The sequence below is a fragment of the Eucalyptus grandis genome, chromosome 1 (genome assembly GCF_016545825.1).
Source record: "Eucalyptus grandis isolate ANBG69807.140 chromosome 1, ASM1654582v1, whole genome shotgun sequence".
Classification (NCBI taxonomy): Eukaryota; Viridiplantae; Streptophyta; class Magnoliopsida; order Myrtales; family Myrtaceae; genus Eucalyptus; species Eucalyptus grandis.
In genome coordinates, this window is record NC_052612.1 from 22,856,628 (window position 1) to 22,874,316 (window position 17,689).

The 17,689-nt window shown below is 40.0% G+C and overlaps 2 protein-coding genes across 2 annotated transcripts; both read right to left on the reverse strand.

The window, feature by feature from the left end:
• Positions 1 to 1,656: 1,656 nt before the first annotated feature.
• LOC120296188 lies at positions 1,657 to 3,081 on the reverse strand. The gene is made up of 3 exons (XM_039317880.1): positions 2,945 to 3,081; positions 2,012 to 2,343; positions 1,657 to 1,879 (listed from the first exon to the last, which is right to left on the reverse strand). Exons 1-3 carry the CDS (start codon positions 3,079 to 3,081, stop codon positions 1,752 to 1,754), a joined length of 597 nt encoding a protein of 198 aa, XP_039173814.1. The 3' UTR covers positions 1,657 to 1,751.
• A 15-nt stretch (positions 3,082 to 3,096) lies between these two features.
• On the reverse strand, positions 3,097 to 7,585 carry LOC104435444 (wall-associated receptor kinase-like 20). The gene is made up of 5 exons (XM_039317883.1): positions 6,793 to 7,585; positions 6,361 to 6,420; positions 5,222 to 6,271; positions 3,714 to 3,811; positions 3,097 to 3,663 (listed from the first exon to the last, which is right to left on the reverse strand). The coding sequence occupies exons 1-5, from the start codon at positions 7,583 to 7,585 to the stop codon at positions 3,097 to 3,099; spliced, it is 2,568 nt and encodes an 855-aa protein (XP_039173817.1).
• Between the last annotated feature and the right edge of the window lie 10,104 nt (positions 7,586 to 17,689).

A 17,689-nucleotide genomic window follows, 5' to 3' on the forward strand; every position in this document is an offset into this window, starting at 1 on the left:
TCTGCATCTTCCGAGAAAAAGAAGCCCGCGCTCTTTTTTCTTTCAAAAAACGCTCCCTCCCTCTCGCTCTCAAGAGTCTCGCCGTTTGCCTCTCGAGCTCAGATCCGCAATCTCCAGCACGTTGCCTCCACCTCCGTTGCATCCCGAGCTCAGATCCAATGCCTCCGCCACGTCGCCTTCGCCTCCGCCGCCGCCACCACCTCCAGGAACCACTTCCTCTCTTTCTCTCTCGCCCTAAAGCGCCCCCGCCTGTCTCATCCCGAGCTCATATCCTTTCCATCATCTCCATCCTTGGCTTTGCTGCGAGAGAAGGAACGCCGATGGAGTCCGTGCTGATTCGTCTTGCTCGTCCCCTCCGCTCGCGGAAGCGGGAGATCTCTGCGGCCCGAGATCTTCGTCGACCGCCGCAACGAGGAGGGCGTCGGCGCCGTCGCGGCGGTTGCCAAGTCGCCTCTGCCTCCGTGCTCCTTCTTAGTACCCCTTTTGCCTTGCTTCCCAAGTTTGGAGGCAAAGCGTGAAGGAAAATGTCCAGACCATGCAAAGCGCCGGCAAGAGGAAAAATCGGAGTCGCCTTCTCGCTACAACCCCTGGGGCTGCATCTCTCTCCCTCTATATATAACACCCTCTTATCACGACCGGCTGCAATCCTTGGGAAAAAGCTCTTCCGATTCGGAAGGAAGGAAAATATCGAGTGCAGGGTTTGTCAGCTGGGCACGAGCCTTGCGGAGGCATACATGATGTGAAGGCTTTACAAGGTGAAAAAGGAGAAGATGGTCGTGGTGTTAGGTGATCACGAGGAGAAGAGGACAACGAGTGGAGGAGGGGGAGGTTGTTCCTCCTTGTCTCGGGTGTTCGGGAAGGCCCATGTCCATCCTTCCTCTGCAGAAGCACTGCACTTTGCTCCCTTGGAGTAGCTCCTCGTCATGAATGATACCCGGCTTTAGCTGGGACTTTTTTTTTTTTTGGTTTCTTTCTGCATGTACAAATGTATATAGCTAATTCTTGTCTCGAGAATTTGTGGGTGCTCCGGAAAATTGAATTGAGTGTAGTAGTTGGAATTCGTTTAATGTTATTTGGCACACGGCTTACTTACTGTTGAGAGTTGGAAGTGGTGTGCTTTAGTTTTTGATTTAAGCATCATTACGGTTGCTAATTTGCCGAGACTAGTTTTGTATATCAGCAGTATGTACGTGAAATTAGTGATGCTGTATGGCTTTTATGGCTCTATCAAAATTGAGATTCAAGTATTGCGACGTTTTCTTTGACGCTAATGGCATTATCACATCTTAAGCAGCTGTCGGTTGAGCCTCTTTCTTGCTTTTTTCTCATTTGCTTTTGTCTTAATATCTTGTTTCATAATTTGAAAATTCATCGAGAGGTCCGTAGAAGTAATGTGTGAATTCCTAGTATGCTACATGGTCTGGCTGATAGCTGGAATAGCAGAAAAAAGCAGCAAAATGTTCTGGGTTTGGGCCGAGATTCAACTTATCGGCAGGTTTCTTGACAATGAGTTTCATCCTTTGTAGAGGCCGCTCCTGGCACATGAATTATATTTCATTCAATTTTTAACCATAGCATCCATAAGATGCATAGACAAAGAGCATATTGGAAAGGTGCCAGGATCTAACTACTTGTCCATCGTGCGTTCATTTTAGTTCTCTGTCCTCCGCCAAGAGCATGGCTTCTTACCCAATATCCTCTTACTTTAGAGTTTCTTCTGCTGTGAAATCACCGAACATCCTGTTCACTTGCTAAAACGGCATTTTTGGAGGTGGTGGCGGCGGCGAGCTAATCTGCAGACTTACCTCGAGGTCCTTCGGTTCAAAATAAGCTCTCCAGTAGCTGTACGAGCTGTCCCCTTCGAGCGTCGAACAATAATCTAAACAACAAAGCACCGCATCAAGAATCTCCAAAGCCACAAATCCCACCCACCGAAAGATCTTAAAAAGAGGAAGGAACACACGCACGCATGAAGGAACGGAAAAAGGCATTGACAGAAACCGGTCCTCACCAGCAAGTTCGTTCTCGCACTTTTGGATCAAGGGGGGCTCCCTGAGGCCGCGCTCAAGCCTGGTCCTGCTGAAGGGCTCGAGCTTCGGTATGCACGCGTTGCCCCGGGAAGAGCAGCGCACCACCGGGGCGAACCGCCGTGACGGCGCCGACGCCCTCCTCGTTGCGGCGGTCGATGAAGATCTCGGGCCGCAGAGGTCTCCCACTTCCGCGAGCAGAGGGGACGAGCAAGACGGATTAGCACGGACTCCATCGGCGTTCCTTCTCTCGCAGCAAAGCCAAGGATGGAGATGATGGAAAGGATATGAGCTCGGGGTGAGACAGGCGGGGGCGCTTTAGGGTGAGAGAGAGAGAGAGAGGAAGTGGTTCCTGGAGGTGGTGGCGGCGGCGGCGGAGGCGGAGGCGACGTGGCGGAGGCATTGGATCTGAGCTCGGGATGCAACGGAGGTGGAGGCAACATGCTGGAGATTGCGGATCTGAGCTCGAGAGGCAAACGGCGAGACTCTTGAGAGCGAGAGGGAGGGAGCGTCTTTTGAAAGAAAAAAGAGCATGGGCTTCTTTTTCTCGGAAGATGCAGAAGACAGAGGAGAGAGAGTGTCCTCTACTTGAAGAGAGAGAAGGGAGGGGGTTTCAACGCCAAGGGAAGACCAACAATTAATGAGGAGAGAGGATGCAAAAATTTGAAGAATGGTCATCAGATGTATGGCCTGATGGAGTGGGACCCATACCAACGCGTGTCGCGTTCTCGCTGCCTTCCCATTTGACACGCTGGAGCATAAGACGTACACAATATTTTCTCGACGTCCAGCAGAGGGGAGGAACAGTGAAGGGACGTCAGGAGACAGGAGGAGAGAGAAAGAAATTTTAAAAAAAGAGGGAGAAGAGCACTGTTCTTCTTCCCAGGTGGGCTCGTCTACCGCCTGCCGCGCTTCACCTTCTGCCCGCCTGAAGCCACATTCGCCGCCCGCCTGTTTTTCGCAAGCCCAGCACCGGTAGCTGCCCCGCCGGACGCCGCATCGCCGTTCCGCCACCCAATTCCGCCCGCAATCTGCTCTTCGACAACCGCACCATCGTGCGCCTCCCAGCTCACGCCCCGCAGCAACCGAGCGACCGACCGAGCCTCTTCCACCGCGTCAGATCCGGACCCCTTGCTCTCGCCGTCGTCGACACCAAAGCCTGCTGCCGAGTCCTCCGTTCGAGCGTCGCCACCTCCACCTCCGTGCCCCTGTAGAGAGACCCGCGACGCCACCGTTTGCTGTCGTTACCAACCGCCAAAGCCGGGCTCGAGCTTTCGTCGGTCTCTGCCGCCCCTGCAGCAGCCCGAGCGCCTGCCTCTTCACCTGAGCCACGAAGCCGCTGCAGCCCGTGCCGGAGCCGCCGGTTCTGCTGCGACCTGCAGCGCCACCGCCTCTGCTCGAGCTTCCACCCGCGACGCTCCTGCTCCCACGCCCAGCAGATCTGCCCCGGACCCACGAAGTCGTCGCTGTCCCATCTCACCGGAACTCTCGCCTGCGAGTCCGCATCCCTGCACCGCACCGCACCACCGTGCTCGCTTTGCTCCGCTCCTGCATCTATATCCGACCACAGCGACCTCCGCTCAGTGACCCGATGCCACAGACCCAGCGATCCGACGACCCGGCGTTGCCCTCTGCCCTGTTTGTTTCTGCCAGTGACTGACGCCAGCAGACCCGAGACACACGAACCCGAGCTGCTGCTGCTCCTTGCCGTGCGCTGCTGCCCTTCGCCGGAGCTCCGACCGCGACGCCCTCACCGGAACCGGTGAACAGCCGCACGAGCAAGCCTTGCGTGTGTAAAAAAGAGGGAAAATTAAATTAGAGATTGACAGTCAGATTTTTGCGCCTGAAATTCAACTCACAATCTCTTATAAAAATTGACAATTCAATCTCATGCCTGAGATTTGATTAGCGATTTATTTTAAAATTGACCAATCCGATCTTATGCGCGAGATGCTTTCGTTACTATAAGGTAAGTCTTATAATTTATTCATTGCTTGAATGTTAAATTGGTGGTTTGTGCACCCGTATAATCACTTTAAATATTAAGAAAATATATTTAAAATCAATCCAAAGTTGTCTGCAAAAATATTTTTGAAAGTAAAAAAAATTGGTACCAAAGTCTCTGGTTCGTAAAAGTAAAATACTCCTCAAATTATTTTACTTAGGTGTCTAATCGACTTACCGTAAATTGATTAGTTGTAACTCTTAAATAAAATCAATTTATTTTTACCATAAACTAATTAGTGGCAACTCCTAAATAAATCCATTTGCATTTTAAGAAGTTAAGAAATTTGAACATTAAGTCGCGAATTGTTATGGACTTGGACCCAAGTTAAATTTAGGCTTAACAATCCATTAACCAAACCTTAGGTGGTTCACACCTGAAAATTTGATCGCGATAAAAGTTGGTAAGCATCTAAAAAACTATTGATGAAAAGAATGGCAGGCTTTTTATTTTTTTATTTCCATATGTCTTAGTGCTAACTCACCAACATGAGATTAATAGCTTCTTGAAAAGTGATGTGTTTATGCAATACTTGCTTGGAGAATGGAGATTTAGAGTCTAATCCTCTATTTTTGTTGGTTTTTTCCATTGAAAGGAGGATGGCCGAGTTACTTTACTCCTCTAGAGCCATGTAACTTGATCTCTTGTAAAGATTGTGTTTTTTTGATTTTCCAAGAAAATAAACGAGGTGGGACCCTGATATCTTTTCTAAAACCATGAGTTGCATGTGATCCCATTGAAAGGGCAATCATTCACTCCTTAAGTTTTTTTTTTGTACTTCATTCACTCCTTAAGTTAGGAAAAGCAAACAATCCATTGATACTGACACTGTTTTGTCTCTGCATTTAAGCTAATATGGACTCTGGAGTGCTCGTCATGACCAGAATTGAAGCTGCAGTTTTCACTTGGTCGATCGTGATCAAGCATTAATAATCGGAGATTAGAATTAAACATCTTCCAATAAAGTGCTTTACGCAGTTTCTGGAATTTGACTTTTCAAGAATTGTTCATGCGATACAACTGGCCACAAATGGGGTCGCCTTCGCTTCTCCAATTTTCAAGACTTAACATAGTTTTTACTTTCTCTGAAGATTTTGCTTTGGGTTTACGGTTTAGAAGATCTAATTAATTAGCAACCACATGAGGTTCCCAAGCCAAGAGTCATGGCAGTAGCAGCAAAGACTTCAACCTCCTTGAAGTATACTTATGATGTATCCGATTTCATCGGCTACTTCCTTCATGTTGGGGCGGTTTTGCCTCCGCTCGTCCAAGCATGATGACGCGAGATATCCGAGTGCCTTCATAGTCTCCAATTCCAACTTCGTGGCACCCTCTTTGATCGCTGGATCGACTCCGTCCATCAGTCTCTCTTCTTTCAGAATCTTCTTGATATGTATTACCAAGTTTACATCTTCCTCGTCTCGATTGAAGTCGATGGCCTTCTTCGACGTCAGCAACTCCAGTAGAACAACCCCAAAACTGTATACATCACTCTTATCAGTAAGTTGAAAATTCAGATAGTATTCGGGATCAAGATAACCGAGTGTTCCTTGAGCGCAAGTCGTGATATGAGTTGCATCTGTCTCAGCTAACCTCGATAACCCGAAATCGGACACTTTAGCATCGAGCTTTTCATCTAGTAGTATGTTACTAGATTTGATATCCCTGTGGAAAATGGGCGGTACGGCTGAAGTATGAAGATATGCAAGTCCCTCGGCTGTTTGGTGGGCGATGTTGAGCCGACGGTACCACGTGAGCGGAGCCCATTTACATTTGTATGCACCGTGAAGATGGTCGAAAAGATTTCCGTAAGGTATGTACTCGTAAATTAGAAGAGGCAGCTCGAGATCCACACAGCAACCCAGCAATATCACCAGGCTCCGGTGATTCACCTGGCAAAGGATCCGGACCTCGTTCAGGATTTGGTCTATTCCCTTTGTATTCCCGAGTTTGGCTCGCTTGACGGCAATTACAGTTCCGTCGTCAAGCGTGCCCTTGAAGACCTCACCGAAGCCACCAGCACCAAGGAGGTTCTCCCTTGAGAAGTTGCTTGTGGCTCTTGTAATCTCTTTCCCCGTGAAGATTTTGGCTGCTTTGCCGCTGCAATTGGCATTTAGGATGTCTTCACGCATTTTGGTCAAACTAAGTTGTGCTTCCCTCTTGATGCTCTCGCGCTGCCGGTGGACTGCAAAAAGAACCGCAAAGCCGAACAGGACTGCAGCAGCGCTGAAGGTTAAACCTGCAAAAAAGGGGAAAGTTTCAGGTCAAATTGGCGAAATTTTAATGAAATCAAATGGAACTATCGGGGTTGAAAATTTAAAAACATACCTCCAATTAATGGACTTTTGCTTTGCTTCTTGCAATCTTCTGGTCTTGGACACTTGATATCTACAAGATTTAAATAAAGAACTAGTTTATGCATAGTTCACCACAGATGATTGTGTTTGCTGCAGATATAAATGTCTGATTGCTGAATCGAACATTTTCACTAGAATGTGCCTAGTTCTGTGGCATGATGATCTACTAGCTACAGAGCAGGTGACTGATTAAGCATCTCGCTTCTGAAAACAATGTTTCTGGATGAATTTATTTGATGCATCTTCCACTATTTGTTATAATGTATTGTTTCAAAATGCAGTACTTCTCATTAGAGCGTTAGTTTAGTTAATAAGATTATTCTACATAAAGCGAAGCGTCATGTTTCAATTTTTTTCATATTTTGGCGTAGATTTTAAGAAAACAACTTGCTGTCGTACTTACTGTAACATACACCGGGGATTGGATCCCACCGAAATCCGGATTGGCAAAAGCACCGTTTCTGCACGGCCTTCCCTGGGTCCACTGAGCACATCGAATTGGCCGAGTTCTGGCAATCCACCTGGGAGTTGCACGATGGCTCCTGAGGCAATTCCCACTCCAATTCCACCCCCCTGAACGCCGCCCACTTGCTTACTGGCAGCGAAGAGTCCAGATTAACGAAGCTCTGATAAGCCGCGCATCGGTCCTGGCGGATCCTGATCCTGTACTCGTTCTGGGACCCGCCTGTCTTCACTGAGCAGCACAAGGAGAAGTTACTGCATGAGGCTGCTGCGAGGGGATTATCCCTGAGATATGCGTGGCATATGCTGGTCGGTGTACAATCTATAATCAATGACAACACTTCAGTGGAGCAATTCATCAGCACCAGGGTGTTGCTGCTGGTTATGTTGAAGGGAAGGCTTGGGTCGAGGTAGATTCCCTGGCTCCTGTAGTCGGCCGACATGCAAGCATGGTCGACCAAATCTGACGGCCTAATCACTAGCCTCTGCGACTGTGGGTTGATGGATGTGATGACGTATGACGACCCATTGAGCGCGTTGAAGAACAGCGTCCCGAAGCTGCACCGGACTTTGTACAACTGGTCGCCACAGCTTGGTCCGGTGCTCAAGGGGTAAGGGACGGTCATGTTGCCACAGTTCGGGCAGGTCATCGTTGCCTCTATGCAAATGTCGCATGATAGTATCACCAGCGCCCCGGCAAAGAGTGCAATCGCAAGAGTAAGTGTATTGCTCATGTTGGACAATATTTGAATGATATGAACGGTTATTCTGGTTCAGACCATCCTAGTATAATTGAGTGAGTGAGTGAGACATGAACTGTTCTCATTATAATGCAGAAACAGCATTGTCCAATGTAAATCTTGTACCCAATAAAAGGCAATTTTTTTATCTTTTCAAGGCCTAGGGAATGCGGCGGAGTGAGTCATCAGTGGACAGGAGAGATTATGGGACAATGTATTAGGCTAAAAGCATGTTAAGGTTTCCTAAAACCTAGACAATTTATTGTAATAAGATCTTCGATCCTCGTTATGAAATGGAGATGTTCATGCATTGTTCCCAAGAAACTTTAATCAATCGTCTTATTAAGTGGAAATTCGGTTACGTTTTTGACCCTTTGTAAAAGTCACTCCTGTTGATCTCAACAGGCCTATAGAAACTGAGGCTCTTACATTTCATGTTTCAACCGGAATGAGAACTTATTGTTTATCTTATTTGTTGACCTACTAATATATTTTTAAGTTGACAAAACCATCCATTGTCTAATCTTGAATTTGATAAATGCATTGAAGTATTTGGTCTCAAGAACTACTCATGAAGGAAAAATCTATATCTATCTTGATCATATTTATTGTAGTTCATGTATTGCGGATGAAGGTTAAGACAGTTGCTTCATGAAAATCATCATACATATAACTTATACATAAATATCACTAGAGCAACAGCGAAGATATCAACAAAGCTTACATGTGGATATCATCGTATCATTGACATCTTTAGACTCTATTGCTAAAGCTAAATATGATCATATTGCAAAATCTCTCTTAGATTATATGTTTAGATACAAACCACATTACTTGCATCATCATAGCTAATGATCTAGCTCGGATTTCCACTATAGAAAATGTTGATTGATCTACAATCTTAAATATTGTTTTGTAACAAAATCCTTAAGCAAGACATCTTGATTGATTGACAATCATTTGAAAGACAATCTACTTTCCTTGATTGAATAAGTCTATTTATGAAAACCAAGATTTATTTGTAGGGGCGACCAAATCAATGGAAATTCTGATCTTATCTCTCAATGGCTACTCATTCTTCTTTATTCAAGGAGTTGTTTGAAGAAGTAATCCTCTGAACATTGTCCTATGGTTAGATTGGAAAAGGAGGAGTATAAAAGGAGACAAATCCGTCGGATATAAAAGAGAGGTCTAGAATCATAGATTTCAAAGTCCAAGAGAACTTCAATCTTACATGCTTGTCTTTCTTTAAGTCAAACTATAATCCTTGAGAGGCATTCACAAACCTGTGTATTGTCACTCACTTATGAACTTCTTGTTGATTGACCGGTGAAATCTAGTTATAGGTTTTCAATGTGGGAGAGCAGACGTAAGTTTATTCTAAGCTAAACCACTATAAATCCTATGTGCAATATCTTCTATCTCTCAACTCTTCATTTTTATTGCACACTGGTGAATATCATTATATCACTGTCAATATTTAGATTCTACCTTCACTTGGGTTTGATAATATTAAACTTGATTCTATTACTTCTGTATTAATTTGTGATGAATTACTTAAATCACCTATTCATCCCCTTTAAATAATATTACTAGCTACAACAATTGGTAGTAGAGCAAGGTACTCATTATTTGAAGTGTTCACTTTTGAGTTGACGATCTATCATCACGACCAATCTTACCCTTGGTATCATAGAAGGACAGAGCAGTGCCAAACCTCCCCACTTTGAGGAAAAGATTACAACGTCTAGAAAAACAAAATGAAAGCTTTCATTAGATTCTTGGATTCCTTGACGTGGGAAGTTGTTCAGAATGAAGCTAATCCTACAACAAATGCTATAAATGCTGGACCATCATAAACTAAAGAGACAAATCAAAAAAGTAACTCCAGCACCAACATTTTCTTCTATTGATCTAGCCAAAAGAAAAAATTTAGATGCAAAAACTCTTTATGCTCTTTATTACGCTCTCTCTCTTGCTGAATATAACTATGTGATAGGCTTCATGTAACCTTGGAAGGAATTGATAGAGTCAAGGAAACCAAAATTGACATACTTCTTAGTCTATATAAATCCTTCAAGATGAAGCCATATGAATCTATTTTTGAAATGTTCAATAGATTCATAGACATAGTTAATGGACTCGTATAACAAGAGAATCTAATCTCAACACCAATAGAAGTACAAGTTACTGCGAGGACTCTCAAAGGATTGGAACCATGTCAAAATTTCCATCCATGAAACTCAAAAAATCATGCCATTATCTATTGATGAACTCATTGGGACTCTTCAATCTTATGAAGTTGAATGACTCAATGAAGAACAACATCTAAGAGGTAAAAAATCAATTGCTTTAAGTTCTAACATTGATTATGATGAAACATATTATGAAGATGATAATGTAGAGCTTGCTCTCATGGTACGTAAATTAGAAGAATGATCAAGAAGGGAAGAAACTTCAAAGGGAAATAGACATTCAAACAAGTTGAGCAAAATAAATCCTTCAATGACTGAGAAGAAGGTAAGGACATAATTTGCTTTAAATGCAGGAAATGTGGTCATATCAAACGAAACTATCCACTTCTGAAGAAAAAGAAAGGCAAGTTTGAGAAATCCAAGAAAGCACTTAAGGCAGAGACTTGGATTGATATTGAATGTGAAAAAAGTGACGAAAAATATGAATGTATATATATGTCTTATGGTAGAACCAAACTTAGAAGAAGAGGTTGAGGTGAGTTACCATGAGATTCCTGACGAAATATTTGAATTTATTGATGAATTGTGCTCGATTTACAAGTCTGCTCTTAAGAAGATCTCCGAGTTAAAGAAGGAAAATACAAGATCAAGGCAACATGACTTTTCTCAAAAAGACAAAACAGAATTCTTGTAGAAAGAATTTTCACAAGTCAAGGAAAGTCGTGATTTGTTTGTAAAAGAAAATGACTCTTGAAGAAGGACATTTCAAATGTTGCTAAGAAATTCTCTCTTTGTTTGAAAACTTTAGAATATATCTCTTTCATATACATTAAATCTGCTTATTTGAAATCATTATCAAAAGCATTTTGTGAGACGAGACACCTTCAAGTGTTCAAATTGTGGAAATCAAAATCTTTTCAAGAATGATTGCCTAAAAGTTTGGAGACCAACTCAAAGAGTCATATTAAGAATGACAAAGTCTACTAACCCAAAAGGACCCAAGCATGTTTGGATAGTGGCTATTCAAGACATATGCCTAGAGATTCAAGCAAATTCGTTGATCTTATCAAATTGGATGGTGGAAGTGTGTCATTTAGTGGTAACAACAAAGGAAAAGTCATAGGCAAATAAATAGTGAAAATCGAAAGTCTTGATTTTAATAATGTCTCCCAAATCAAATGACTCAATTAAAATCTCATCAGCACAAGTCAGCTGTGTGACATTGAATTCAAGATAAGCTTCCAAGAAGACAAATGTTTTGGTTTGAGCATAGATAGTTTTTAATCTTTCATTGGATGTAGACATGCTAATATTTATCTTTTGGATGTAGAATTTGATAATATTCAATATCTCGGCACTATCAAGGATGAATCATACTTGTGGCATGGAAAGCTAAGACATATCGGCATGAAGTAGGTTTTCAAGTCGTCGCATAAAAAGCTTGTTTGAGGTCTACCGGGACTGAAATATGAGAAAATAGAATTGTAGACAGCTTGCACTTGTGGCAAACAAGTAAGAAGTCCTTTTAAACCAATCAAATATGTTTTTACTAATCGTACCTTGCAACTTCTACACTTGAAAATGTTCAGGCCAACCAAAAGGCAAAGCCTTGGTGGTAAGAAATATTGTTTGGTAATTGTAGATGACTACATCAGATTTACTTAAATTTTCTTTCTTGCTCATAAACATAAAGCTTCCTTATGCTTTTCAAAATTTCCTAAGAAAGTTAAAAATGAAAAAAATTACATCATTTCTTGTATCAAAACTAATTAAGCAAATGTGACAACACCAACACTAGAGTCCAATTATTCACTCAAGAGCTAAGCTTATTGAGCGTAAGCATCATTTCATTCGAAATGTCCATAATGGTGATGTTAATATTCGGTTTATTGATTCAAAGCATCAATTAGCTAATATATTCACAAAACCATTAAAAAAGGATTTCATTTGAATTATTTGAAATGAATTGGGTATTATTAATCTTTTTACTTATGACTACTTGAAAGACAAGCCATGATATTTGAGGCCAAATTGGAAATACTTAACATATAAACTCCACATCATACTTGAAGTGACAAACAAAATATGATGATATTCAAACCTCTCTTGCAAGTAAATGATATTTACTCAAACCTCTTTTTCTTTGGTCCGAACACTATTCAATTTATAGTTTTGATATTGTGTTCACCCCTGTAAGTGAATGATTTTGCTAAAAACATTGGTGCGGAGGACTATAAATTTGCATTTATCTTTATTGCCTTAGATTTTACATACATAATTCTCACTAAAATAATTAATTTTTCTCGTGCCTCTAAATCTCATGTTTCTTATAACTATCCTTCACTCAAACACATTGTCATTGATAAAATCATCATCAATTGCCTTGGACACAAAGCATATTCAAAAACCAATGTTCTATGCATGATGCGAAACTCATATGTGCAATAGTGAATTGTGTTCATTTCTTACTGTCTCATACAATCATTCTCTACATGTATAGGATAATGAAAAAAAAAGGGCAACTACCTTATGGTTCACTAATAACCAAAATCTTTGAGTATTTTAGTATCACGATTCTCCCAAAGTGTACACCAAGTCTCTTCTCATGATGACTTGGAGAAAATATGATAATAAAAATGCATTTTAAACATAATGTAGAAGGTTGGAGAAATAGAAAGGGAGAACATGTTAAAAATTGAACTTAAGGAGAATGACATCTTTAGTGCCTTTGAGATAATCGCGCATAAGATAAAGGGTATATGCTGAGAAATCCCCTCAACCATCTAAGAAGAAAGCTAGTGATAAAACTTTGCTAAAAAGGATGGCAGAAGAATCTAATGAAGAAGGGACATCTGAAGAAATTGATCAATCTGCTATAGAGGAAGAATTTTCAAGTGATTATATTGATAAGGATGGATTTGAAGATGATGAGGACGAGGATGGAAAAAATGAATAAAGGAAGAAAAATAGCAAACTAAAGAAAATAATGAAGAAAACAGATTAGCAAATACTACTATGGGATGAAGAAGTGGAAAGGAGACTCCAGTTTGAAAAAGAAAAACTTGATAAGCTTTGGGAAGTTCTTTTAAATGAAAGAGAGGTTGCAACTGGAATGGAAATTGATAATATCCTTGCAGTTCTTATTATTCCAGAAACTCTTATTGATAAGCACATAATTTTATGTGAGTTTGAAGCTCCACCAAGAAGTATTGGGGAAGAAATTCTTGAAATGTATTTTGTTAATATTCCCGAGAAAGCTTAGATTTAGGGGGAGTTTCAAGATGAGAGTAGAGCTCATGATCTTATTGTTAATGATCCTCAAGCTAGCACATCTACTCCAAATATTTCAAACATTTTCAAGCTACTTAAGGACAACACTAATATCTTGGGGGATATACAAGAAAAACATGTTTGCAATAGAGGATGACATGAAGAAAATGAATTAAAATTATAGAAATTAGATGGAACATGTCAACAGAGATGTTAAAAAGAACATGGATGTTTTTGAGAAGTTCTTTAGCCAATATCTGACGAAGGTTGAGGAATTGTGCTTAAGTTAGAGTGTTATTAGCTGGTTTGTGTATCGTTGGATTCGTCACATGATGCCAAACCTACAGAGTCGAGTAATCATGCCGTTGATTTCAACCAACCTTCATCTTCCAAATAAAAGTTTCAATTGTTTTTCAATTGTTTTTATTTTTAATGACAGTACTTTCAATGAATGTTTAGAATATTTAAGGATTGTGGTTTGTTTGCACTATTTGCATCAATATAGATTCAAAATTGTGACGTTGACAAAAAAAGGGAGAGTATGTAGATTTTATGGGAGGATGTAGGTACAATACTAATCTCTATTGAGCTATTATGGTACTAAGCATTTGACATCTTGCAAAAACTAGTTAAACATTACTATCCCTTTTGATTCTTGCTAAAAATACTCAAAGCGTGAACTATTTATCTACTTTGTTTCAATTTCTATACTATGCTACTCATTCTCCTTTGTTATTACTTTACAAAGTTCTTATAGAGATTATCATGTGTGGAGGTATCTATTGCTTGTTTTTTTAGTAGTAATTGTAAAGGTATAGCTACAACCGATTTCTTTCAAAATCTTTTTGAATCATTTATATGTATGGAAAGTTTTGTCATCATAAAAGAGGAATAGGTTGTTGAGAAAACCTCCTAATATATTTTGAAGTTGCCAAAACCATCTGTTGTCTAATCCCTAATTTAAGAAATGCATAGAAATGTTTGGTTTTAAGAACTACTCATGAAAGAAAAATCTATATCTATCTTGTTCATATTCAAAATCTATCTACTATCGTTCATGAATTGTGGATGAAGTTTAAGACGGCTGCTTTGTGGAAATCATCATATTATTGCATAAATATCACCATAGCAACAATGAGGATATCGACATAACTTATATGTAAATATCATCATAGAAACAATGAAGATATCAACAAAACTCACGCAAATGTCATCAAATCACCTGATATCTTCAGACTCTATTGCTGATGATGAATATCATCATATTGTGAAATCTACCTTAGATTATATGTTCATATACAAACCCCACCACTTTCATCATCTCATTTAGTGATTTATCTACTATCGTTCATGAATCGTGGATGAAGTTTAAGACGGTTGCTTTGTGGAAATCATCATATTATTGCATAAATATCGCCATAGCAACAATGAAGATATCGGCATAACTTATACGTAAATATCATCAGAGAAACAGTGAAGATATCAACAGTACTCACGTAGATGTCATCAAATCACCTGATATCTTCAGACTCTATTGCTAATGATGAATATCATTCTATTGCGAAATCTACCTTAGATTATATGTTCATATACAAACCCCACTACTTTCATCATCACATTTAGTGATTTAGCTCGAATTTCCAATATAGAAAATTTTGATTGATCTTCAATCTTAAACATTATTTTGCAATGAAATCCTTAAGTAAGACATTTTGATTTATTGACAATCATTTGAAAGGCAAGCTACTTTCCTTGATTGAAGGACTTTACAAAAACAAGATGTGCTTGTATGGGCAACTAAATCAATGGAGATTTAGATCTTATCTTTCAACAGTTACTCAATTTTCTTTGTCCAACGGGTTATTTGGAGAAGTAATTCTTCACCAGTTAGATTAGAAGTGGAGGAGTATAAAAGGAGACCAAGTTGCTGAAGAGAAAAGAGAGGTCCATAAACATAAATTCCAAAGTCCAAGAGAACTTCAATCTTACATACTTGTCTTTCGTGAGCTTAAACTATAACCCTTGAGAGGCCCGACATATTGATTGTGTGATATAGGGGGAATTGTGCAAACTTGGGTATCATCATTCATTTCTATAACCTCCTATTGATTGACTAGTGAAATCCTATCAGTAATTTGTCTTGGTGAGGGAGTGGACAGAGGCTTACTCTAAACCAGACTATTATAAATTATGGGTACGATCTCTTCTATCTTTGAACTCTTGTTCATTATTTTTGCACATCGGTGAATTTCATCATGTTACTCTCAATATTTAGATTATGACTTCACTAGGTATGATAATATTGACTTGATTTTCTGGCTTTCGCATTAATTTGTGTAGAATTGCTTTCATCCCCTTCTAGGTGATATTCCTAGCTAAAACATTATGAGCCAAGATTGAGACTTTTCAAAGGAAAGAGAGGATTATTGAGCAAATATCGAGTCCTTGAGGAGTAAATTTTTCTTTGATAGCGTAGGGCCGTTGGGGATGGTGGATTGTCCATATAGTGTAGTACTTTTTTTGGTATCTTGGTAGATCTTAATCATACCCTTTTCTAATTCATATCATCAAGTCTACCCATTTCCTAATTTCAATTTGATCATATGGTTGGCTTAGTATGAAAAAGAGTCATCTAGAGAAATTCTTCTTTCTTCCATCTCGAGATCACCTTATTTTCCTCCAGGAGATGAAGGGTTGGGCTCACTAACTCCTAAACCTGCATAGGAGTTGATTGATTTGGGAGATGATTGTCAACGGCATACATCAATCTTTGTCCACATCATCTCATGTCAAGTTAGTTAGATGGTAGAGTTTTGGAACAGTTGCCACTAATGACCTCCTTAAGGAGTGGTGCATTGAGGCATATTTGTTTGCTTGAGAGGTATTGTGGTTGGCTTGTTGTTTAGGGCCACTAGAAAGTGTTATCATTTTATATCTAGGCACTTGAACCTTTGTAGGGCATTGATGTTTCTACTATGTGGCAGATTTAGGGAGAAAGATGCTAGAAGCGCCAAAGTAACGACGCTTACTTTAGTGTCTAAAGTTTTTTTTTTTTTCAGATTATTTAAGTGTTACTTTAAAAAAAACGATAACTTAAGTACCAACTTCGATCTAGGTTGCTAAAAATCTGACGTGGCCATATTTTAGTGATTTCTCAATCCTATATGGCTCGTTGGTATGCCTAGTTAGAATATAACTCCTAAACGACATTAGGTAGCAAGTCAAAATGTGATCACTTTAATGCCAATCGTTATTAAAAAAAATGATCATTTTAGTGCTGATCGTTGTTAAAAAGTTATTACTTTAGTGCCAATTTCAAAGAAAAAGTGATCACTTCAGTGCTTAAAAAATGCCACATTAGCTCAAATTTTTAATTATAAAAATGATGTAATTTTTTGGGTTGAAATTTCTTACCAGAGACATTTAAATGATTAGTTTTTCCTTCGATTTAACAATTAAGTGAGTCCAGGCAAATTTTTGACATTAAAGTGAGCGCGGTACATAACTTTTAGCATTCCTACTATCCTTCTCTTGCAGATTTCAGCTTTCAGTAGTGATGGCATTTTGTACCTGGGCCCTTATTGCCATGTCATCTCATCTTATGTTCGGGATCTTGGGATTGATATAGACGTCCTTCCTCAGACTCCTCACTTTATGAGGAGACTGCAGTACCTATGGTTTCACTTTTATTATCCAACGTTTCTATCCATTTTTCACCTTCTTCCCTGTAGGTCGATGAACTACATGCCTATTATTCTGGGCAATTTTCGGGATGTTCCTCTCCGTTTTGTTGGGCTTTGCCTCTTTGGTTTTCAGAAGAAATGGAAAAGGACTTTGCTTGAGCTTTCTAATGCAGATGAAGATTCTGAGTGAATTAATTAGTTTGCCATTGTTTTCTGTGACCAAGCATTTGGTTGGGGGTGAGTTCTTTTTTCCTCTGTATAAGAAGGTGGTTGCGATCCCCAGCCAGAGTGTGAGGTTTGTTGCTAGGTGCCTTTGTCATGGATTGAGTCTTGTTTACCTTGATTTGTTGTTACTTTGTTGTCATATTTGGGGACAGATTATGAGGGCAGAACACAAACCATCTTTGTTTGTGGATTCTTTAATTTTGCTATAACGGGGGATGGGAGAAAATATTATCTAGACTTAAGCTTTGTTCTTTTTGCAGAGTATGTGATGCTTTTACAAAAAATTTTCTAGAAAACTATTTTCCAAAAAAATGATAATATTTTCTAGTATTCAGCTAAAAATTGAAAATGAACTAGAAATATTTTCCGTCATTTCGTTGGGAGGTTAGATTTTGAGAAAAAATCATCTAGAAAATCAAATTTTTAATTATATTTTATTTCTCTTTTCTTTTATTATCTTTCTTTTTTTCTTTGATTTTTTCTTTTTCCTTCTTCCTCAAACCCTAATTTCCTTCTCCAAATTCACCGACTAAGTAGCAGTAGGAGAATGACAACAATGATTGAAATCGGGCTCATCAGCTTTGATCCCCTGCTTTTCACCACCCTCCACCACTTTTTGCCTCATGGACGTCTTCGATGAGTCCGAGAAGTCCTCCAATGCACCCACTCGCACCTATGGCCGGGACACCGGGGCCGTGGTAGTGACCCTTGCAGACGTCAAGGAG